Genomic DNA, 25,139 nt, shown 5'->3' with positions numbered 1-25,139 from the left:
CAAGATAACAACCAAGATTAGTCACAACAGGTACTATGATGTTTGAAATATGACTCACTGGAGTAGAATGAGGGTTTCCTCAGAGCCCTGGAGTAGGTGGGATGGAGGATAGGGAGGCTGATCAACTGGTACACTGTCATATATTGGAGAAATAAGTTCTAACAACCTATTGAACAAGACAGTGAAGAACAATAATAATAATGTGTTTTAAACCTCAGTGTAACCAACAGAGAGGCGTGGTTGTATCAAATAATAATAACTGATGGGCAGCATTACACAATGTGCTCATGGGTTGAAACATATTGTACCATATAAATATATAAAATTATATATCAATCAAAGGACTAAAATATGGAAGCCAATAAATATAATGAATATGACACACTCAAAACCAATTTCCTCTTTAAATAAAAATTATTATCACGCTGAAAATGAAACAATTCCCTAGGAAATCTAGCAAATTTTCCTTTAATTTTTAAATATGTTTACAAATATCTATGAAGTAAATGCTTTAGGATGACAGGAAGTGCCCAGCACCTCGAATTGAAGGTATGTGATCCTTTACTCAAGAGACACCTTGAGTATTACAAAATACAGCAAACAGTGACCATTGCTCACCAAATACATCTTTTTACTTTACCTAAATGTCAATATCCCAACAAATTACTTCAAAAATCAAACCTTTGCACATTTTAAAATAAAAAGGTGATAATTTTTATATCAAAAAATGTGTAATGCTTTGATTTCTGACCCAATGTGTATTGAGAACATTGAACATTGAGCACAGTCAACACTCATGCTCTCAAGAAAATCAAGACTTTTCCAAGTGGAATAAAATAAGGACTTTTACTTGAAATACTAAAATGAGATGGAGCACTTTGGAGAATGGTTAGCCCAGCCCACAGTCTACAGCATGGTGTAAACAATCCTGACCTACAGAATGAGAGACTGTGAAGTTATTTCCAATGTTCTGTTTCAAAGTTGGCTCAAAATTATCTTTTCAATAAAACAGACCTAGGTTGATGCTACCATTAGGATACAGGTGTCTTTGACATAGTTTATGATACAAAAAAACAAACAAACAAACAAACAGCAAACTGACTAATGGCTTTCTCATCATTAACATTCAGTAGCATTAGCTATGTGAAGGCCATTGATATAGGGTTCTGTAATAAGACATGCTTCTAACGTGCATATTTTATTGTCCAGAATACAGCAATAACCTTCAGGAGGACATTTATTCAGAGACCTCGGGACACTTCAGAGATACTCTCATGAACTTGGTTCAGGTATGACATTGAAAACCATAACACTTCACACTCTTTAAAACATAGACACATTTCATCCTCACGAAATATGACAGATAGTTCGGTATATTGAGGTTCACCCATACATCTATGTATGAGTCACTTAATCTAAAACTTGACTTACACATGTTATAAGCATGAATGTGTACCAGTTCTGCCTTAAAACATTAAATCTACTGTATTTATAAACACATATACACACATAAATGATTATTTAAAAAATAACATTTTTTAATATAAATATATATATAACAATTATAAAGGCTTTACTTTTTAATTTATAACTTAAATTAGAAATCTACTTCAGCTTTGATTTTTTTGCAACTAAAATAAATTTATGTGTATGACTGTTTTATACACATGTATATCTGTGCACCACATGAGTGCCTGGTGCCAACAGGTGCCAGAAGAATTCATACGAGTCCCTAAAACTGAAGTTACAATGGTTGTGAGCCACCATGCAGATGCTGGGAATTGAATCCAAGTCCTCAGGAAGAACAACCAGTGCCCTTAACAACTGAACTGTCTCTCCAACCCTGTATTCCACACTTTTTTAAACTAGTAGGTGGGGTTGGAGACATACTAAATTTCCTGGGCTGACACTCTGTACTTAGTGTTATGTGGTAAGTGAATTAATTTCTCATCTAATATAATAAAATAGTATAATAAAACTATTATTAGAAGTACTTCTCAAATAAAGAAGCAAAGAATCAAAAAAGCAGGGTATGGAAGTTGAGATATACATAGTTTAGCAACAAAATGCTTTCCTAACCTGAGCAAGCACCTAGGTTTGATGTCCAGCACCACAAAAATGCGTGCACATTGTGTATGCACTGATTGTTCAAGAAGTCAGTACATTGAAATGCAGAATTGAATTTGCTCCTATTTATTTTACTGTAAGCAAAAGATCTCAATGTAATCTGTATAAATTCCATTATACTATACATTACCAAGGAGGAACCTTACTTCTAATTAAAATTATATTTTGTCATTTATCTTCTTTTCTGTAATGACTAAATGGTATGTAATTATTTCGATCCAATTAGCATTTCTCAAAAAACATTCCACATATTAATTGTAATAACAGTGTTATTTTAAAGTATAATTTCCTTTTAGTTAATGCCTGCTTTTGAATGTTCTAGTCATCCTATCAAGGAAAGGGGTTCAGGAATTCAAGTGGAGTCAGTGTTCAGCACTTAAATAGTAAAAGAAAGTACAAAACCTCACAGGTTCAGAAAACATCTTGAAGGCTGTGGGCTTTTCTTTCACTTTATGAAGTGTGTGTTATGGTGTGAATGCTTTGGTATGTATGCTGTGATGTGTGTGTGTGTGTGTGTGTGTGTGTGTGTGTGTGTGTGTGTGTATTCTTAATATACAACCTGCTCAGAATGGAATGGAGCAGGGAATGGAGAACTAGGGAAGAACACACCAACTGGCTACCCAGACCCACACTCTTTCTGTAGACTCACCAGATGAAAATACAGTATGATACTTCATGTATTCTTTCTCTTATCTGTGAAGCTCTTTTGCTGATTACTGTGCCTTCCTAGATTTTTTTCATTAAAATTTATTTATGGGGGTAACACATGCATACCACGGTACCAGTATGAAGGTCAGAGTAAAACTTGTGGGAGCCAGTTATCTCTTCCACCATGTCGGTCCCAGGGATCAAAATCAGGTCATCAGGTTTTGCACCAAGTGTCTTTATGTACGGAGACATCTCACCAGCTCCCTGAATTGTTTTTAACTGCACATTTCTTGGGCTGTTTCCCCTTGCCCTTTATTTCTCTTGGCTTCCTGTGGGCTGCCATGGAGTCGACCCTCCTTGAGAGTTCAATTTTGGCAAACTTACAAGGGCCAATAGCTGACTCAAAACTGTATAGCCAGCTTTTTTGGAGCACAGGTTTCTGGAGTCTTTGAAAATTAATAATCCTGAAAACTTGGAAGAATGACAACCTATCCGCACACAGTTAGATTCATGCACAATTACCCACACACCAAACTTTTTCAGATGTATGCTTTAAGTGATTTATTTTTTTTTGCATTCTTGCATCCTCATTATGTCTCTTTATTTCACAGCTGCAAGGCTCTCAAACAATAAAATGAGCCTGTTATTACTGCAAGGCCAAGTTACACTACATCTTCCCTTTCAAGTCCTCTGCAACTCTCAAGTCACATAGCTGGGAGTATACAAGGATTTTCCCCTTCTAACACTTAAAAGAATCAGATTTTTAAACTTTCTCTCTTCTTTAACTTCTGTTTGCAAAACAACTAATTCCTTACTGGGTTCAGTTCCTGCTTCGAACACATGCTTAAAAGCAAAGGACCAATTCCATTTCTCAGGGCCACATGAAGACCAGGACAGCTGCTTCTGATGAGAGCCTCTCCTCCACAGGCTCAGGCCTTCTTTTTATCTACACGTTCACTAAATCACTTCAACCTCCAGAATCAACAACATGGTGGAAGGTTGTTTGTGGGAGAGTCAGGGCTTTCTTATAGTGGGTATAATTTTTCCTTCAAATTTCATTGGTTAAATCTAAGTCAAACCAGCCCTATTTAGTATTGAGAGTGGCTGAACATGGTCTTTTAGGAGGTTAAAAAAAAGAGCTTGGTGATCATATACAGTGAGGATAAAAATTAAAAAATATCTAATTTTCTATTACTCCTCCTCCTCATCATTATTATTGTTGTGTATGAGATGAAGGGCAGATGCGCCATGGAGGTCAAAGGACAACTTTGTGTGGTTATTTCTATCTTTCCATCATTACTTGGGTTCCAGGTACTGCAGGGCAAGTGCTTTTACCCACTGAGCAATCCTTGGACCCCTCTTGTCCACTTCATGGCAAATATATTCCATTATCATGTTTCACAGCCTCTCTTCCTGAAGATCATTTTTTCTACCTCACGTTTCCCTTTCTAGCTCCATGTCACATGCCATTCTCTCTCTCTCTCTCTCTCTCTCTCTCTCTCTCTCTCTCTCTCTCTCTCTCTCTCTCTGTCACACACACACACACACACACACACACACACAAACACACATATGCACACACACACACATGCTCATACACACAACTGGCTTTATTAATTTTGCTGGTTAGCTTGGTTTTGAGAGCAAAAAATTTAGCACTAAGAAATCATTTCTACCTTGATCTATATGCCAAAAAGTAGCCCAAGTGAAAACTAGCTTTTATGAATTCATTGTTCCTTTGAAACAATGGCAATGTGAAAGTTTTTATTCATGGTGGGTTTTGTTTTCTTTTAATTACCTCTTTTACTTTTGAGATTATGACGTCATTATTTCCACTTTTCCTTCCTCCCTCCAAACCCTTCCATATACCCCTCCTCAGTCTTTCAAATCTGTGACCTCTTTTCTCATTAGTTGTTGTTACATGTTTCTGTGTATATGTGTATGTACATGTTCATACACATATATCTCTAGATACAACCTGCTGTGTCTGTAAACTGCAACTTCATCTTCTCCCTTCTCTTCCACTGGTATTCACCTCTACAACTCCATGGATGTATTAGAATGCCCAAAACAGCAGATGTGGTTTCATTTAGTGAATGTTTATTATAATTAAACTTCATACTATACTTCCTACAGATTTTATATTGCTCAATTAAAGGCTGAATAAATATAGAATTCATACATACATAAAAACAAAATCAGTAATTCCATTCATCTATAATCAGTAAAGATCTAGACTTTTTGATATCCCTTTTTGTGTGCATGTTTTGTTCTAAGTTATTGTCAATTTCCAGTTCAGAATAGAGACAGTTTGAGAAAGCAGAAGTTAATGAAAAACAGAGTAAAATGATGCATATGCACAAATACGCCATGATGATTTCATTCCTCCGTATCTTGACCTAAAATGTTTCACTGAAAAAAGGTATGAAAATGGAGAAATACTTTTTTTGTAGACTGATAAAGAAGCCAAACATTAGTAACTTAACACTGAGGAAAACTGTTGGTGACCAATTCGAGTCTTTTAAATTTCTCAGTTTAAAAAAAGGCATATTGTCCAGCCTCAATACAAGGGCTTTTGCCTTGTCTTATTGTGTCTTGTTTTGTTCAGTGCGGCTGACTTCTCCTGGAGGCCTGTTCTTTTCTGAAGAGCCAGTGGAGGAGGAGTGAATTTGGGGGAAAAGGAGGGTCGAGGGAGCAGGGGTAAGGGGAACTGTGGTCACGATGTATTGTAGGAGAGAAGAATCTATTTTCAATAAAAAATTTTTAATATTTTTAAAAGTGAGGCATATTACCAAGCAACTCTATTGACTCATTAGTTAAACTAAATTTTTCATTTTATATATAATTATTGTAACCAAAATCAAGAACTTGTTTTTATCAAGCTTGGTGTTTGTTTGGCTGGGTTTGGTTTGGAGTGCTTGTTGTGAGTACATAGCTCACGAAGCTGCCCCTATCACCAACATTAATTAATCAACATCTGGAGTGAGAATCTTAAGATGTAGTTACATATAAATAAAGAATGGACCTCAGTTTATCACCCTCCAAATGAAGACTTCTGAGTAAAGCCACACAGTAATAATATGACTTTAATATGAAATAGAAGTTTGTCTTTTAAGATAGTTCTTCAGTACTATATCAATAGCTCATTTTCAAACTTTACATTTTATAAGGTAAATTTTTACTACTTTTTTGGTTTATGTATTTCAGTCCTATGTGCCATAACACACATGTGAGACCTACTTGTGGAAGTAAATTGCATCTTTCTACCATGTAGAGTTTAAAGATCAAAAATGGGTTATCAGGCATGGTAGGATGGTAGCACCTTTAGCCTCCTGAACTATCTTGCTGGCCCTCATGAGGTTAATTTTAATTAAAACATTCTCTAAATTTAGAAGGAGGGTTTTTTTTTTTTTGCTTTAAAGTAATGATGCTAAGTAATGTAAATTAAAATAGCAGATTCCAATCAGAGATTCTTCTGTATAAGAGACTTATAGCTAGGCAAGAGTAAAAGATAATCTATCAGTCTGTCTGTCTATCTTATTCTATCTATCTATCTGTCTATCTTTCTATCTATCTATCTATCATATACCTATCAAATATCTATCATCTATCTATCTTTCATCTATTTATCATCTATCTTCTTTTTTCTATCTATCTAAGATCTATCCATCTTATCTATCTAATCTTTGTTTTGTGTATGTGTAAGGTGTAAGAGTTTGCTTTGACGCTGAATTCCACCTAATATGATTATAGATTGATAAGATTAAGTATTGATTCTTAAATTTGATACCTGGAGTATGAACATAAACATTCTCTGTGTTTCTGTGTCTGTCTGTCTGTCTCTCTCTTTCTCTCTCTCTCTCTCTCTGTGTTTGTGTGTGTGTGTGTGTGTGTGTGTGTGTGTGTGTGTGTGTGACCTTGGAGCAGCATGAAATACAGTAAAACTTTCAACAGAAGAAAATGAGGGTGAATTGAAACTTAGATTTCACAGGTAGCAAGAAAAATTTTATTTAACTTACCACTTTTCTAAAATAAATATTCTCGCTCCTTTTTATTGTTCATCTTAATTGTTTCCTTACCTTAGCAGCCTGTACATACAAACAATATTCATTTAATATTATATGCTTACATAGTTTCATAGTACATTATCCTCAAAATGCTAAACACAAGAATAAAACAATGCATAATTCATGAAGATTAGTGAACTCAGAAAACTGAGATAACAAATTCCACAGATATAGAATTATAATAGTCTCATTTATTTATAGTGCTTTTGAAACATAGACGTTCTATGATGATTCAGAGTGCTTACTATATGATTTTCCTTAGGCTTTTAAATGTTTTGATTGAGTTTTGATTTCTACACTTAGTGACTGTTTTTCTTGGAGCCCCTGATTTAGAATTTATGATTTCCATAAGTGATTTGTGAAGTTGAGAGTTGATCAGGCCTCTGAACCAATGTTTGTGGAGCACATTTTTTCTGAGAGACTACATTGTGAGCTGATAGCCTCTAACCTGACAGTTTTGGAATACTTTAATTTAGATTAATCTACCACACCCAAGTAAATATCCTGCTCTCTCTGCCTCTGTTTCTTTCTCTCTCTTACACACAAGCACACACACACCAAAAAAGATGGATAGATGACAGATTAGATAGACAGACAGATAAATAGATAGATAGATAGATAGATAGATAGATAGATAGATAGATAGATAGATAGATAGACAGACAAACTGACAGGTAGATAGACAGGCAGGCAGAAAGTCTGACAGATGGATAGATTATCTTTTCATCTTGCTCTATTATAACTTAGTTGTATATCCTTGGGTTTATCACTTGCCTTTTTTGAAGTCAGACTGCTGCTCACCAAATTTATGAATATGAGGTAATCCTCTCAGTTCTTGCACAACACAAATATTCTCTCATTCTTCACTTGCAGCAATCACAGCATCTCATCCTCTGTGCACCCTCACTTTCAGAATCAAAGGAAAGATAATCCATAGATTTCATTCTTCAAACATCATTAAGACTCAGACACACCCATTTTGGCATATGAATGAAGACAAGGAGTTAGGACATAGGAGCTTGAAAGTGTTTGTGAGCTGCAAAGGTAGAAATCACTGCTATGATTTCTGGGAGGAAATCTTGTCCTTAGTCTACCCAGGGTTTTCTGCCAAGAAACAACTGAAGGGGAACACACTCCTCTTGAAAAAACTGATGCCAGTAATTAAGCTGGCCCACAACACTTCCTGCATGCTTTTATTGCACTAGATTTGTGGAGGGTCTAATTATCTGTCAAATAAAGAAGGATTAGTCTCTTGGAGATTAATTAATCAACATGTGCAAATTACATTGTGGATAAGTACCTTCTCAACAAGATGGGAAGCAACCTGATTAAATACGTCAGCCTCACTCCTCATCTTGGCTTTCTGGATTCTCTTGAGGGCCCTTTCTGAAATCTGTACAGTGAGACATCCAGGGCATTACTACCATAATCCTTCTGTAATCATCTATAGTCAGTTTTTCTGCTCAAGTATTTTCATGCCTTTAATTTCTTCCCTTTTTATCTTTCCTCTTGCTCAAATCCTATACTCACATACAGATGGCCACCATTGCGAGTTAAATATGCAAGATTATCACCTTTCTAAGCAAAACCTCAGATAAATAAAACTGCAGACAATCTCTAAATAGTTCCCCCAATCTTTGCAAGTGATGGAATTTACTTAGCTGTATAGTTAAAAATTGCATTTCAAAAATCCAGAAAGCTTGTTCTTAATGTTTTAATTCTTTCAGTCTTTCTCTGTCTAAAATAAAACACCAAGAACAAGTGGTCATTACTTCATTTTCATCCAATTATATCACATACTTGAATCTCTTCTCTAAGGTAGTATTATCTACCTAATGAATTAATTAATTGGTACACAAATATAGTCGGGAGGATACAATTATGGAAACTTTTATAGAATGTTTAGAAGCTAAGTGTGTGCTTCTGACAATAGAACCGTGTCAATATCTCACAATTATAAACAACCTAATGGGTTAATATTTACAGGCTGTATTTTAGTGAATATTGAGTACCTATGTTGATTATAAGTAGTCAATTTAGAAACAAGCACTAGAAAGCATAAATTCTAATCTTAAGGTTTTTTTATTTTACTGTATGCAGAATGTTTTATAAAAGCTGTTAAATACTCAGCTTCTTTCTTGTCACTTTGAAGATTTTTGTCATGAAAACAGTAATTCATTTGTCAGGTGTTTTGAAATTTCAGGCTTCTGTAGCTATTTTATTTTATCTCATTACCAAATAAAATTTATGTCTTCATGAAACAAAAAAATCTAGAAGGCAAATTTAAAAGGCTACAATCCAAAAAGCATTCTTTGCCTTCCCTATGAGGAGTTCTTTGTGACTTACAATGTATCAAATATGATTTCTGACCATTGGGGATCAACAGTAAACACAGGAGTCAAAGTCTTTAGGTCTGGTGAATTTCACATCTATCAAAGCAAATTAAGCTATTAGACAATGATGAATAAAGACATTACTAAGAGCTTTTGAAAGTGATGACAAAATGTATCCAATCAGGACGTGGGATACAGGAAGTATAGGACTGGAGAGAATCTGTAAGTTGAATTGTATAGGTTGGTCAGAGTAGACCTCATTAAACATAGCAGATTTACTCTGGTTAGTTTCCCCCATCCCAAAAATATTTTTTCATAAGAAACAATTTGATAATATTTTATAAAGTTAAATTCTTATCCAATTTACTCCTAATAAGTGACAACTTAATTCACACACAAAAATACAAATGAAAGAGTGAATCAAGCCCCAGGTAGATGTAATTGGGTATACAGTGAAAATATAAAAGCAGAGAAAAAGTCTAAGTCGAGAAAAGAACCGGATGAGGCCAAAGAGGCCACAAGGGCTAAGATTCGGTCAAATCCTTCACCATTATGAACACTGGAGTTTACTTCGAGTGGCATGGGGGTTTGGTAAGCATTTTCTAGGTTTTAAATAGATGACTAATGAGATGTTAAACTTCATGAAACTCACAATAAATTCTATTTTTAATAAAAGACTATGGAAACAAGCATAGAGCCAAAAGCCTGAATGGAGCTGGTCATAGCAGAAACCAAGGATATAATGTTACTTGTGAGCCATGTGGTAGCATAGTAAGGATCTAGAGTGCTCATGGGTGTGTTTGAGGGGCAGTGCTCATGTTAGTTTCTGGGGAATTTTATGTGAGATATGAAAGACAATAAAAAGAACCAAATATGGCTCAGGTTTTCATTCTGAGCAATAAGCATGAAGTGGTCAGCCACTGAGATGTGGATAACTTAGAAAGGGTCATTGAGGTTGAGGTAGTAGAAGCTGACTGTTGATTGTCTTGAATTTTATGCATAGAAAAAGGTCAAGGAGAGACATGGAGTTGGCTAATGGAACAGACATATATAATGCAAAGTTCTGTAACAGACTCCAGCTAGAGAATTTGACTGTTACTATAATATAGACAAAATCTGAACCCATATCAATAGCTGAGATTATAGAAGAAAAGGGAGAGGAAAGACGGACAAGAAGACATGGGCAGCACGGTGCAGGAGATTCACCAAGAGACATGCAGAGGAAGGAAGCACTTCCCCAAGGCTGGGAAGTTTTCAATGAAATGGAAGCAAAGAAACAAAGATGATGTGAGCCCAGTAATGGAGGCACTGGAAGGAAAAAAAAGAAATGCCACCAAAGCCTGCCAGACACATCAGATAAGATGAAAGCTAACAGTTACAGGGATGAGCTTCCCAAATGAAAAGTACACATTCACAGAAGACATGATGCTGTAATTGTTTTCACGTTTTTGTAAATTAAAATTTTTAGAGAAAATTGGAAACAGAGCCCAAGGTTAGCATTTGTAAAGAATGAGTTCCCATATGATACCTAGATCCCAAAGCAAACAAAGCCATTGGTATCTAATAATTGCCCTTCTGTAACTCTCAGACCTGAGGCAATTGATTTCATATCTCTAAGTCCATTTACTTTTTATCTCCAAAATAAGGAAGAAATGTAAGACCTCTTGGGATCCTGCACTGCCCCAAATTCATAACTTAAAGATAAAATAACACCCATAACACCACTGGCCAGTAAAATCACATTCATTCTTTAGATGCTGTCTCCTGTTCCTAAATCTTCAGGACAAATTTAGTCATAAGAAAATGTGAATTTATTTTTCTATGAGTAATTCAACTTTCCTAGATGTGTCTAGGTTTGGGTTAACAAAAAAAATGCTTAATATTTAATTTAATATAGTAAATTTAATCCTACAATACTTTGAACAGTCAAACTGTATGAGTGCTTATTCAATCCCTTTGATAATTTTATTGAGTTGACTACTCAACTCTCAAAGTTCTCTCCATCACCTCTTCTCTCCAAGATGCTACCAGATGGAAAGATATGTATATGGCTTATAAGGTGTCTTTGCAAAGGACAGTGATGGTGTCCTCAAATAATAGATATTTTCTGCATTCTTTATGACTTTGACTATGAAATAACAGGTCTGGGAAACCCTGAATAGATAATGTAAGGCTTTAATGTCCATGATATATGTGGAGGTTTTCCAGTACTAACTCCAAATGTACAGCAAGTTTATTAATGATGCTTTTTCTGTCTCTGTTTGACCAAAGCTAAGGTAAATTAATTAACCTCACCTTTACCTTCTTAGCATCTGAGGAGTCCCCCTAAGGTCTAGCCTTGTCTCCTACATAAGTCTAGTCAATGTTATCTCATTATAACCTTTGAAATACTGTCCTTGTAATGATCACAAACAACACCACTATTCAAGCTTCACCATTAATTCCTCAGCCAAAGTGTAAGTTCCTTTAACAAGAAGCAGGTAAGAAAATTGAGGTACTATTAATGTTATTTAGAAGTTGAGACTAAGAATTCCAATATTATCCCCCACCATGTGCATGTGCATGAGCATGCACACACACACACACACACACACACACACACACACACACACACACACACACACACACACACACACACACCTCTGTCCGTCTTCAAATCTCACTGGCTTCACTCGCATGAGCCATTTCATGACAGGGAAAGGCACTGTATCCTTAGTGTTCTCTCATCATTAGTAACCTCCCTCTCCATACTTCAGCTCAAAAAAAAAATGAAGTAAATTCTAATCACAAACCTCTACCATCTCTCTCCTCTCTTGCTTGACCCAGGAGACTACTGGTTCTAGCATTGTTTAGTACTCCTTCCTTCTGTTTGGAAGATCAAATAGACCCTCCACCGTTTGTGTGATAGGGAGTGGGGGTTAAAAGATTTTACAGAAAATTCTCATTTGCAAAGCCTATACTTCATCACTATTTGGTTGTTACATTATTTCTGTTCTACAAGCCAGATACTACTATGTCTGCACCATTGCACTAACAGTGTTAAGCTCCATCACTACCACCTCTGACAAGGAATGGATGCTCATCTTGATGGAGCAAAATACCTCACAGAGAAATGAAAGCATAAAGAATCTCAACATTTTTCTCCAAGTTCCTCCGTTGCAAAGAAAAGCTCAAAAATGAAACTCCTTACAAGACTACACACCAATTCCTCACGTGTCAAAGTATCCAAATTAATAACGGAGATTGCTTAGAAATCACCAGTGTTTGGGGGCTCAGGGTTTTTTTTTTTTTTTTTTTTTGTCCCAACAATCCTATATTTGTGATATTTTGATTGCACTCTGATGCTCCCAAGATTGACAATGAAGTTTGTTTTGAGTCAGAGGCTGGAGCTAGCTACTAGATGACCAAAATTAATCATAGAGGTTTTAGATGACTGAGGATAGAGAGACAGGAAGTAGTAGGGTGGTACTTAGAGAGGGTCTTGACCCATTTGGATGGAAGAATGAAGAGATAGAAGTCACTGGTAGCTGCTCCACCTTTCTCTGGTCATTCAGATTTTTACCCTGACATATGACTCCCAATTTTTATCGATAAATAATAGTTACATAAGGCCTTCATTATGTGTTCTGTGTATTGAGACCATCTAAAAGGAAACCCCTGCTTATTTCACAGGGAACCAGGGAGGAAGGATTCGCAGATCCTGCGATGGCTGCTCAGGATGCTGTGGTAACTAAGCCTGACTCGCTTCCGAACAGTGCTTTTGATGGCATGAGCAGAGCTGGGTCTGATAATTCTTCCTGACTGTGTGATGTTGCAGGTCCTGTGGGAAGCCTGCCAGCAGAAGACTGGAGAACATAAAACCATGCTACAGATGATCTTATGCAACAAGAGCTACCCACAGCTCTGGCTGGGTAATAAGAAACAGGCTCTTTACAGCTCTTTAACCAATTGAGTACAAGTAACTAGGATAAAAGATGGAATGTCATCCAGAAATAGAGAAAAGCCAGTTAGTGCCTGAATTATGTCTAGACAGTATGCCTCATCTCACAGCACTGCTAAAGAATAAAGCTCTGCCAGTATTTAATTTTTTCCAACAACTAAATCCCATCGCTTTCTAATAACAACTCTTAAAAATTACCTATTTAGATTCATTAGCCATTTCTTGCCAGATACTTTACATTGTGTCTTGAATAATCTCCAGTGAGCTCAGTGTGGCCATGAGTCAAGGTCTTTGTACAGACATTGTGATTTATGAGATACCCATATTACCTATTGGTCTTTGAGATGTGTTCACATTAACCTACATCTGACTTTCTCTAAATTGCACCTTTCCTTCCCCATATTAGAAAAACAAATTAAATATAATTAAATGAAAGGTAAAGTCATATCAATTATCTTAGCAATAGCCTACTCTAATTCAACTATGCCTCTTTTACTTTGTCAGTTTAAGATTAATACTAACAATAACAATAGTTGTTCACATCTAAGTTGAAATGGCCGAGAACTAAACATTGTCAAGGATAGAGCCAGCTGAGTAAGTTCTTTAAAAGGGAAGTTTAATTGAACATTATTTTATGTTAGTAAATTAAGCTGCCAATGGTAATCTCCTATTTCTCAAAATCGCTCCTCCAAACTCTATTCCTAAACATCACTCAGAGGATTTTTGTATTTAGCTTTCATATCTAAGGTCTAGCAGAGTTTCATCTTGACAAATAAATTTAAACTGTCTCTTAAGTCGGTCCTCTGGATATGTCTCATAGATAATAACTCACGCTGTGCTTTCCCTCTATCTAAGTCAGCACTTGAGTCAGTAAGGCCCAATTGGGGGTAACCATTGCTCCCCAGCCCAGCAAGAGCAGGTCCTGGGAGTCCAGGATTCATGCAAGTCTTAGCATCTCATAGAATCTATACTTGTTGTAAAAAAGTAGACTCTTCAACACAATGGGTAGTAGTACTAGGAAATACTTCAGAGAAGACACTTAATTTTACATGTACAGTAAAATAGCCAGGGTGTGTACTTTAAGTTTATGATATTATGAAAATCTCTTTTGAATTATTGCATACATTTCTTGAAGTTTTCCAGGAATTTCAAAATATTTCTGGCCAAGACTTGGTGAATGCCATCAATGACTGTTACGATGGCTACTTCCAGGAGCTGCTGGTTGCAATTGGTAAGCTGTACGATGAATTTTGTGTGATGAACAAGAGACCTCACCTTTCATAGTCAAGTCTGACTGGTTCCGACTGGATTAAATGTGCACAAGTAGAATTTGATTGAAGTATTTTTTTCAATGAAATTATTTGAAAGATCCATAAACTCCGGGAAAGTATATCAGCTCATGGTTTGATGCAATGAACTGGCAACCTGGAGACATTAATAAACTGGCGTCATTCCCTAAGAACAGGTTCAACTTTTGTATGAGAAAAGAGAAGTCTCAAATGCCCTACCTCAGGAATCGACTTCTCACAGCTTTAAATCTATGTCAGCTTCATTGACGTTCACCCCCTTTTCAGGAGCAGATAAATACTAACAGTGTGACTCTTTTTTTTTCTCCAAAAAGAAAGGGAATTTTATAATCTTGCTTTTGATGGTTTTTTTTTTAATTTAACTATCTTTAATAAATTTGCTTTTAGGGATAAATGGTATTATCAAAAGAAACTAAATTGTTAATTAGTAGTGAATTCTACAGGTATGCCTCCTGAATGTTCTCCAAAATGGTATACCCATTGTAGAAAAGGCCATCGCTCTTATTCATAGAGACAATTCCGTGTACTTACCATGGCTTACCATGTACTCTGTGGCTTGGCAGCACAGACTTCAGGAAAGGTACATGAAGAGTCATTGTAAAATGTCCCATAATAGGTTCATCAGACGAATACTTAGCTATGTGCTGAATAAACAGTCATTGTGAGTTTTCCATTCCAAGTATGTTTTGATATGGAGCAGAGGGGTTACAGCATTTTTATGAATTATTTAGTAAGCAAGCATCCGATGAAAATGATTTGATGGGTTTTATGAAACCCCTAAAGATAAGTGATGAAGTAGCTTTTGTCTATGAATGCTTCTGAGACAAAATATGTGTATATTCTATCAAATTTCTAATAAATTTATTAGGCATGTATCACATGTCAGCTAATAGCAACAGAGTTAGAATAGAACTCAAGTCACCAATTCTCAAGGCAGCCCAAACTGTTGCCAAAAAGCAGTGGGTTTGATGGAAGAGATAGTGGACATCAGGAACACCAGGAAAGTCCCATCTGGTTCATTCAATCAATACAGAATGAGCCCTACTGTGTCTCTTATTTGGGTACTGCAGATAGAATACCAAAGCAACAAAACCAAAAATATCAACAAAAGCCCCTGCCCTCTGGGAGCTTGCCTTTTAAAAGCGACTCAAGATTCGTTGTTAGGTTTACTTCTCTCTGTAATGAAAATGAGATAAAGATGAAGCTAAATATAAAAAATAAGATCACGATCTAAAATATTTACTTGAACTGAAGAGAAATTAATATGCTTTTATTTTGAAGAAACAGTATAGCTCCTCATTTATTGCTCATTTAATTAATTAATCTATTTACTTTTTCAAATGTGACTATTTGATGGTCTACAGTCTCAACAGATATTAACAGGCTCCAGGCAGTTCAAAGCTATGGCAAGTTTAGTCAAATAATATCTATCACTGGAGGAGACACTTTATATTTGTTACAGCTTCTCTTTAAAGGATCTCCAATCTAGTTACAAATCTATAAAGGATCAGCTGCTACCCAACGAACAACTAGGCTAGACCAGTTTTAGAGACTATGTGAATAGGTGACATTCAGGAAGATGAACAGATTGTATGTGTTGGCTTTTATATTTAAGCACCACATTTCTAAACATTTAGTAAAAATGGTCATATGCTCACCTTACATCATTTGTTATTTTAAAATATAATGCTGACAGTTTATATTTTCTTTTTTTTTTTTTTATTTTATAATTAACTTAATTTCACATATCAGCCATGGATTTCCCCCATCCTCCCTCCTCCCAACCCCCAGCCCTTCCCCCAATACACCCCTCATTCTTACCTCCTCCAAGGCAAGGTTTCCCCTGGGGAGTCAGTCCAGCCTGGTAGACTCAGCCAAGGCAGGTCCAGTCCCCTCCTCCCTACACCAAGGCTGAGCAAAGTGTCCCAGGATAGGCCCCAGGCTCCAAAAAACCAGCCCATGCACCAAGGACAGGTCCTGGCTCTGCTGCCTGGGCATGTTACCATTATTCTGAGTATTGAAATTATAATTCAATGTGATGATTTTGGCAGAATGTGAATCTAAACTTCTGAAGAATTGCATCTTATCATTCAAATATCTTCCTTGTTCTCTACCTCTCTAGTTCGCTGTGTCCAGGACAAAGCAACCTATTTTGCTTATAAATTATACAGGGCAATCCATGTAAGTATAACACATTTTAAAATTCATCTAAAATTAATATTATTTGTTATTTCAAAGAAATTGTGTTCAAGTAAAAAGAAACAAGTTAAATACCAAAGCAAAATTTATCAATTGCAGATAAGACACATAAGTCATATGTGACATAAGACATACAACATGGGCACATAAAACATATTGCACTTCAGGGTATATCTCTTTCATGCAGTTTAGAGTCTGAGCACTTATATCAACTGATAATCCAAACACATTTGGACATATTCAAAGACCCTACATCACATATATGCAAGCACAAAATATGGGGCAGAAAATGCCAAAACATTTTAAACTCTCAGCCAAAAAATAGCTATATTTTTTCAAGTTTGAAAACAAAATATTGATACTTGTTATTTTTAGTGTACAAGTACTATATGTCAAAAATACTGTAAAATACAATTAAATGACAATAAATTCTAGACCTATTTTTTGTAATTAAATGATAATGCTGTCCATGTCTTGGTGTGATGTTCAATAGATCATTATAGTTGTTGAGGCTCTGGTGTGATATTCAATTGCACACCCTGTAGCAGTCCGTATTAAGGACACAAACACTTATGGTCATCAGATAGTGGATAGACGCTTTCCCCATTATGTTCTGAAATTGTCTTAAAGAATAAAGATTGAACTAATTAAATGGTTCCATCTCAGTGCCTCCAAGCCTGACAACCTGAGTTCAATCCCTGGCACCCACATGGTGTAAGGAACATCTCCAACAAGTTGTCCTCTGATGTTCACAGGTACACTGTGGTTCACACACACATACACAGACATACACACTCAAACACACCACATAAATACACACATACACACATGTATACACAAACCAACACACATACACACATACAGACACACCCACACAAACACAGACACACACACACAAACACAGACACACACACACAAACACAGACACATTCACACACAGACACACATGCACACATACAATAAATGTAATAAAATTTTAAAGAAAATATCTCACATAGACTATTGTACATATAACATAGCCTTGAAATAAAATTTTACTAAATGCAATAGCATAGTAATTTGAACAGAGTATAGAATTTTGATAATCAGAATATGTTATTCTTAAAGCAATTTATTTCACATTAGTATATATTATTTGTACAAAATAACAGTCTTCATTATGACATTTTTCATACATGTAAGTAAAGTATTACCAAAGACATTTTACAGGCCAACTTCTTGAATTGTGCCAGCATATTGGGAAAGCATGGTAACAGTCAAGAACATTTTTCTTATGTATTATGTACATAGGAGTTTTCTTAACGTATGCATAAGAATCTACATAGCCTCAGAACTCAAGAGAAAAATCACTTTGTGCAAAATAGCATCCTGAGAAAAGCTGTAAGAGAATTCAGCAATTCCTCTCCAATGAGCCATGACTGCAACAAGAAACTAAATTTTCCCTGGGAATTACCCTGGGCAAATAATCACAGTTGTTATTCTGATTCCAGCTATGCCCTGATTCAGGGAAACTCATTCTAATAACTAATAAATTAAATCATAACTCTATGTATTCAAGGAAGAAAAAATGTTCTTGTATTGACAAGTAGTTTTCAGTTCATGAAGATTAAGTATAAGTAATCTAAAAGTTCATACATGAAGAGCTGGAATATCAACAAATGTCAAAAAGCTGTTTTAACCACCCCTCCCCCGCCAAAAAAAAAAGCCCTTTGTTTTCTTTAAAGAAACTCAAAATGACCTACATTTTAAAAATAAAAACTTGGTCAGATCATTTGTTTTAATCACCTCAAATCATAAAGTCCGTTAGTAGATTGACACTCAAAACATTCTGAAATCAAGTTAGATTGTACTAACTGGCCACCAGATGTCACCATTATTCCATTTCAAAGACATTTGCACCATCCCTGCGGGTAGGCCTCAGGCATCCCACCGCAGTGGTACCGGAGGCATGTGGACCTGCAAGAAAATTGCTACTGAAACGGAAGTCAGTCGATGTTGGACAGACCTTTAAAGCCCTGTTTTCTCTACCCACCTTTCTACATCTTTTAGGACTTTGGCTTCCATAATAAAACTGTCATCAGGATTCTGATCGCCAGAAGTGAGATAGACCTAATGACCATAAGGAAACGCTACAAAGAGAGATTTGGGAAATCCCTGTTTCATGATATCAAAGTAAGCCTTCTCTTCATGATTTACTTTAGCTCACATTTCCTTCTTTCTGGGCCGTAAATAAAAGCTTCAATGTAAACAACTTGATGTTGGGATCTAGAAATCTACCTATCTGACAAGGATGATTGACTTTACAAATTCAGACAGCTTTCAGCGCATTAACAAAGTTAAACTGGGAAGCCATTGCATCATGAAAATAAAACCTTTTGTTCTTTGCTTTTTAAAAAAAATGTGCTGTAATTGTAGAGAATAGTCACTCCCTATGACTGTGCTTCAAGGGTTCAGTTCTCACCTGGAAAGCACAGGACCACTTGGATGTGACAAATTCACCTGTAATTATACCTGCAACCTTCACACAAGAACTACTGAGGTTGAGGCAGGAGAATCAAGACTTCAGTGTCAACTCTGTGCTAAAAAGCAACTAGAGACTCAGACAGGCTACTTGAAACCTGGTCTCAAAACACAAACAAACAAAAAACAAAATTGAGGATCAGGGAAACTGTATTTTGCCACAAGAATGAATTAACTGTGAGAAGGATTCCTACCTCACTGCGGCACTCCTCATAGCATCATAGAAGGCAAGACAGTCAGTAGCTGCTAGCTTGGAGAAAGTTATTACTGAATGTGTAAAAGCCTACATGACCAACCACTTCAGCACGCAACGGTCAAGAACATAATAATTCAAAAATAAGTAAACCAATGTCTTATTCTGATCTTTCTAAGCTTTTGTTAAATATTTTATAAAACTTGGCAAAAATTGAAATATATGGGTTCATCTATACAATTTGAGGGCTCAGTCTGAAAATAAAAATGCTTAGTTTCTCATCCAAAAGAAAAAATCGAAAAGGTTTTAGGAATGGATAGCACAGGGCATCAGAACACACACAGTACCTGAGACTATGTCTTAATTTATACTTTGTACATTCACATTGCTTTCAAATGGAATGCCTAGTTACAAAAAGAACATTTTAGCTCCTTGAATTATTCAAGATATGACTCAACATCTCAAATATTAAAGCCACAAAATCGAGAAGATTTGCTAGGCCCTTGTAGGAATCAAAGAGGTTCTAAGAAATTGATAAATTAGTTAAACTCAATATTGTATTTTTTAATATTTGATAAAATAATCATTGTATCTACCATGAAGATCCAGAGCTACTAGTGATGATCAACATGTACCACTGAGAAAATCCAGAGTTACTAGTGATGATCAACATGCACCATTGAGAAATAGTCAGAACTCAGTTTCTAAGTGAATAAGCTAACTCACATACACTACCTGTCATTATTCCTAGCTACCTCAAAGACAAGTTGGAATACTGCAATGCTACTATGTACCTTTAAATTTATGAGCCTTAATTACACAGCTTTGTGTAAAACATTAATATGCTAAATGCTTTTTATGAATGGCATTCATTCAGCCAAATATTCTGGAATATTTAGGAACAATGGAAGAACATAAAAAGGAAACAAAATTGCCCTAATTCTCTTGGTGGATACCCACTAATGAGATTTTGTCAGGCCTGCTATGGCTTCCCCAGATCACTACACTGAAACCCTAATCTTATGTAGATGGCATTAGGAGCTTGGCCTCCAAGAGTTAAGTCATGAAGGTAGAATCCATGAGTAAGGTTACTTTCCTTAAGCTCCAGGATGCTCCTTTGTCCCTTCTGCCATGTCATGTTGAAGTCTGTGAAGAAGTATGCTCTCAGTGACACAAAATGTGTTGTCACCTAGATTTTCTATGCTAATGGAGACATAAATTTCTCATACTTTAAGTCACCTCATTTGTGGAATCCCTAGGGGACTAAGATAGCCACTGTTGATCTTTTTTAAAAGCACATAAATTATAATGTTTTGCTGTCCAAAGGAAGGATTTTATTAAACCAGGACATCTTATTGTATAAAACATACTGTGAAGCAGAAAAACTATCTTACATGATTACAAACTGCTTTTCAACTTTTCATTGATATGTGATATGTTTCATTGATATGTGTAATGTTTCATTGATATGTAACATTATGGTGCATATGTGTTTTGCATAAATCTCTGTGCTCACTCAATTAATAATAATTTTAAAATGCATTTTTTGGTATAGGATTACTGAATTAAACAGTATAAATATTTTCAGATCTTTGGCAATGTCCAGACTACACTGATTAATAATATTAGGCTACCAACTTTTAGAGCTGAATAGAAGATCCATTTTATCCTGTTATTGTGCTCACAAATACACGTTAAAGTTCTATCAGCTTTATGTGAAATATATTGTATTGGCTATAACCACAGCATTATTTTTAATAAGTTTCACTTTGAAAACTGCTCAGAAAATCTTTAGAAAAAAACATAAATCATTTTGTGAAGACTAACAGTCCACAAATCTTTCATACTGAAATTAGAATTACAGCTGACTTTTAGAAACATGGAGAGATTTGATTTTAAGAGCCTCTATTTTTTCTTTTTAGAATTTTGCTTCAGGGCACTATGAAAAAGCACTGCTTGCCATCTGTGCTGGTGATGTGGAAGACTACTAAAATAAGTAAAGATTTGAAGGTCTTGAAACCCTCTTTACAGACACCTCAGATACAAACTGTTGAACTTGTGCTGTTATTGACACTGAAACAAAACTATAAAATCATACTTTTCTTCTATCTCTAAAATTATTCTAAGACAAAAAATCTACTCTTGAAAATATGTAATCCTGGATTTGCACCCCTTCCTCAATTAGTAATTAATTAAATTACGTGTGATGAAATAAGAAAAACATTGCATTGGAGTCGTTTTTTTTTTTTTTTTTTTTTTTTTTTTTTTTTTTTTTTTTTGGTTTTTCGAGACAGGGTTTCTCTATGTAGTTTTGCGCCTTTCCTGGAACTCACTTGGTAGCCCAGGCTGGCCTCGATTTTATTTAAATGTGAACTGTCAGTACCTACAAGAAAGTCTGATCATGACTGTCTCTGGTATCAGCCTGAAATCTATAACACTAAAGTGTGTGATCACCCTAAGTGTGTGCCCACCCTCATGCGAATTGCCTTCACTCTTGAACAAACACAATAAAGCTGAAATGAGGCCCTAGAACAGCCTGTGAATGAAAGTAGTTGAAAATAAAGTATACCAAGAGATATACTTACTGGATTATTTACTTGTACAAGATATTTAGAAGGAAGAGTAAGGGTTCACATGAATCTGTGTATATACCTTGATTGTGCTAATGTCACTCCCAGTAAAGCTAATTAAGAAACTTTTTTAAAAGCTCTTTCTTTAATTTTTGGAGGAAGGCTGGACACATATGTACCATGGCACATGTGCTCACCTTGCTCTCTTCAAACTCATGGCCTCTTTTTTTTTTCTAGTTGTTGTTGTTGTTGTTGTTGTTGGTGGTGGTGGTGGTGTGTGTGTGTGTGTGTGTGTGTGTGTGTGTGTGTGTGTGTGTTTCTCAATATATGAATACAATCTGCTCAGTCCATATAATGCTACTTGCAGATATATGAGATGAGGCCTAGCCACTCAGTATTGGATGTCCAGTTAGGGGGCTTTTCCCAGGGAAAGCCTGTTTCTACTTCTCTCAACATTAATTAGTTGCCTACAGTCTTTTTCTAGGGCTGTGGCCTCATGAGATTTTCCCCTTGCATGTTAGCATGTCCATTAGTGTCTTTGCTCTTATCATTTTAGGCAGGCATCTTTATGGAACTTTATGATCATAGCTTCTGACATTGTTAAGAAACACAATCTCACAGCAAGCTTCCTGATCCTCTGGCTCTTACAATCTTTCTGTTCATCTTCTGTAATGATGCCAGAGCCTTAGATGCAGGAGTTGTGTTGTAGATGTATCAGTTGGGGCTGTGTACCACATGATCACTTATTCCCTATATTTTGGTTGGTTGTGGTTTTTCTGTAGTAGTCTCTGTGGCAAAGAGACATTTCTTTGGCAAGGGTGATATCCACACTTGGATATAAAGATTTGAAGGTAGGAACAACAGATGACCTCGGTCTTTCTGGACCTGGGTTATCTCACTCAATATGATCTTTGCTAATTTCATCTATTTACCTGCAAATGTCATACTTTCGGTTTTTGTGAAGTTGAATAGTATTTCACAATAAATACATACAGATTTTTCATTGTCCACACATCGGGTGAAAGGCATTTCGGCTGTTTCCATTTCCTAGCTCTTGTGAATAGTGCAGCAGTGAACATGGCTGAGCAAGGAACTGGGGGGGGGGTTACTGTTGAGTCCTTTGGGCTTACACTGAGAAGTCGTATCCTTAGGTCAGATGGAGATTTATTTATTTTTTTTTTTTTTAGCTTTTGAGGTTCCTCAAACTGATTTCTAGGGTTCTGGACCAGTTTGCAACCAACTTGGCCTTCCTCTTCACTCAGTTGATAGTGTTCTTTAGCTGTGCAGAAGTGTTGTAGGCGTATGAAGTCCCACTCGCTGATGGTTGGTCTCAATTCCTGGGCAAATGGGGTTCTGCTCAAAGTCATCTCCCACATCCATTTCCTATATGGTTCTGCCTATGTTGTCTTCTAGCAGTTTTTACAGCTATACACAGACAGATTTTCTATACACATAAAACAAACATACTGATAAAGAGATCATGAATACCCCTCCATTGGCAACAGCCTCAAAAAAGAAATGTCTAGTAATAAACCTAACTAAATAGGTGAAGACTTATACAATAAAAACTTTAAATTTCTGAAGGAAGATGGAGAGAACACTAGAAATGAAAAGACATTCCATATTTATTGATTGGTAGAATTGATACTGAAGAAATGACCATTCTACTAAAAGCTCTTTGCAGATCCAACACAATTCCAGTGAAAATCTGAATCTCATTCTTCAGAGTAATACAAAAACTATCCTACAATTCACATGGAATCACAATGAACCCCTGATACCTAAAACATCCCTTAACAAAAAGAACAATGTTGGAGGGACTAACATTCTAGACTTCAAGACAGATTACAGAGACATAGTAATCAAGGCAAATATGGTGCAGACACAAAAACAGCCATGAGGGCCAATGGAATAAAATCAAAGACCCAAACATGTGTACATATAACTATAGAGATCTCATATTCAACAAAGATGCCAAAACAGATACTAAAGACAAGACAGCATCTTCAACAAATGGTTCTGAGCAAACTGGATGTCCACATGTGGCAGAACAAAATTAGACCTGTATCTATCACCTTGCATGAAACTGATTTCAAGTGGCTCAAAGACCTAAATGTGAAACCTGAAACCACTAGAAGAAATATAGGCAGTACTTCTGTGAACAGTGAGAGGAGTGAATTCCATGCAAAGAGACCCAGGAGACAGGGTAAAGCATGTCTACCTTGAACTCACTTTCTCCAGTGAAGAAGCCACTTAAATCTGGGACTCGATTCCATGTGTGAAACCTACCAACTTGGAAGGACAAGCATCACAGATCAGGATACCCATTTCTTTTATTGTCTGGTTTTTCTCTTCTGTGGGGTCCAGGGAATCTTCATACACTCTACCTAGTTCTAAAGTATTCTAGGAAAGTATTTTGCCAGTTCATAGTTTTTGTAGGTTTACTGAGCTCCACCTTTTTGCTGATATATCTCTCCTGAACTCACTCTTGAGAAATTGTTCCTGCTTAATCTTCAGATTTAGCTAAACACTAAAGAATCAGCCCTCTCCCACTCACAGGGGACCCACCTCAAAGATGTTGTATATAATTCTACACTTTTAAGAAGACTCCAGATTGCAGGCAAAAACGACCTCACTCTTCTAAAAATCTAGAAGCCAGATTAGCTTATACATATAGGGATGGAGGAAATCTTCATTTCCCAGCTGGACTCCTAAGTATAATCTTTTAGTTAAAGCTAACATGACGATATATTTCACATTATGTAACATTCCACTAAGTAGCAATTAGGAGGTGCTAGGCAGGATCCTGTTTTCTAAGTTTCTTGTTTTACAGCATTGTTGTAGCATTTAAAGAATGAAAACAGTTTAAACTGCATCTCCCACCACCACCACCAAGGCAGAGATTTCTAACATCACTCATGAAATGGTACATCATTTCCAATAGTCAGAAATTTTCTGCTTCAGAAATAAATGAACCATAACAGATTTTTTTAAGCCACTGCAACCTATTTATAGTGACACCAAAAAGAGCACTGTTCAGTGAGATACCTGAGTTGCAGAAAAGACTGACCCTCTCTGTGTTTTGAGGATTCAGTGATGTAAGTTTGAGTTGAGGGTTTCAAATAGATTCTAGAGTTGAGAATGAGAACAAGGCCCCGATTACAGAATGATCCTATGTAAATGACCACACAGAATGAATGATAGTGTGCATGTGAACAGATGAGTATATTTCACA

The 25,139-nt window shown here is 36.1% G+C and overlaps 1 protein-coding gene across 1 annotated transcript in view; it reads left to right on the top strand.

Moving 5' to 3' along the window:
• Positions 1-21,505, top strand: part of Anxa10 (annexin A10) — a 45,534-nt gene extending 24,029 nt beyond the window's left edge. Inside the window, exons 6-12 of the mRNA XM_028881021.2 lie at positions 1,210-1,289; positions 12,848-12,901; positions 12,993-13,086; positions 14,251-14,346; positions 16,545-16,603; positions 18,671-18,793; positions 21,257-21,505. Coding sequence (XP_028736854.1) covers positions 1,210-1,289; positions 12,848-12,901; positions 12,993-13,086; positions 14,251-14,346; positions 16,545-16,603; positions 18,671-18,793; positions 21,257-21,325 — 575 coding nt within the window. The 3' untranslated portion in view covers positions 21,326-21,505. The remainder of the gene's footprint in view (positions 1-1,209; positions 1,290-12,847; positions 12,902-12,992; positions 13,087-14,250; positions 14,347-16,544; positions 16,604-18,670; positions 18,794-21,256) is intronic.
• Positions 21,506-25,139: the final 3,634 nt, after the last annotated feature.

This window comes from Peromyscus leucopus, chromosome 17 (assembly GCF_004664715.2).
Source record: "Peromyscus leucopus breed LL Stock chromosome 17, UCI_PerLeu_2.1, whole genome shotgun sequence".
In the NCBI taxonomy this organism is placed as follows: Eukaryota; Metazoa; Chordata; class Mammalia; order Rodentia; family Cricetidae; genus Peromyscus; species Peromyscus leucopus.
Note: the sequence above shows the minus strand (reverse complement) of the source record. Positions and strands in the feature narration are given on the sequence as shown.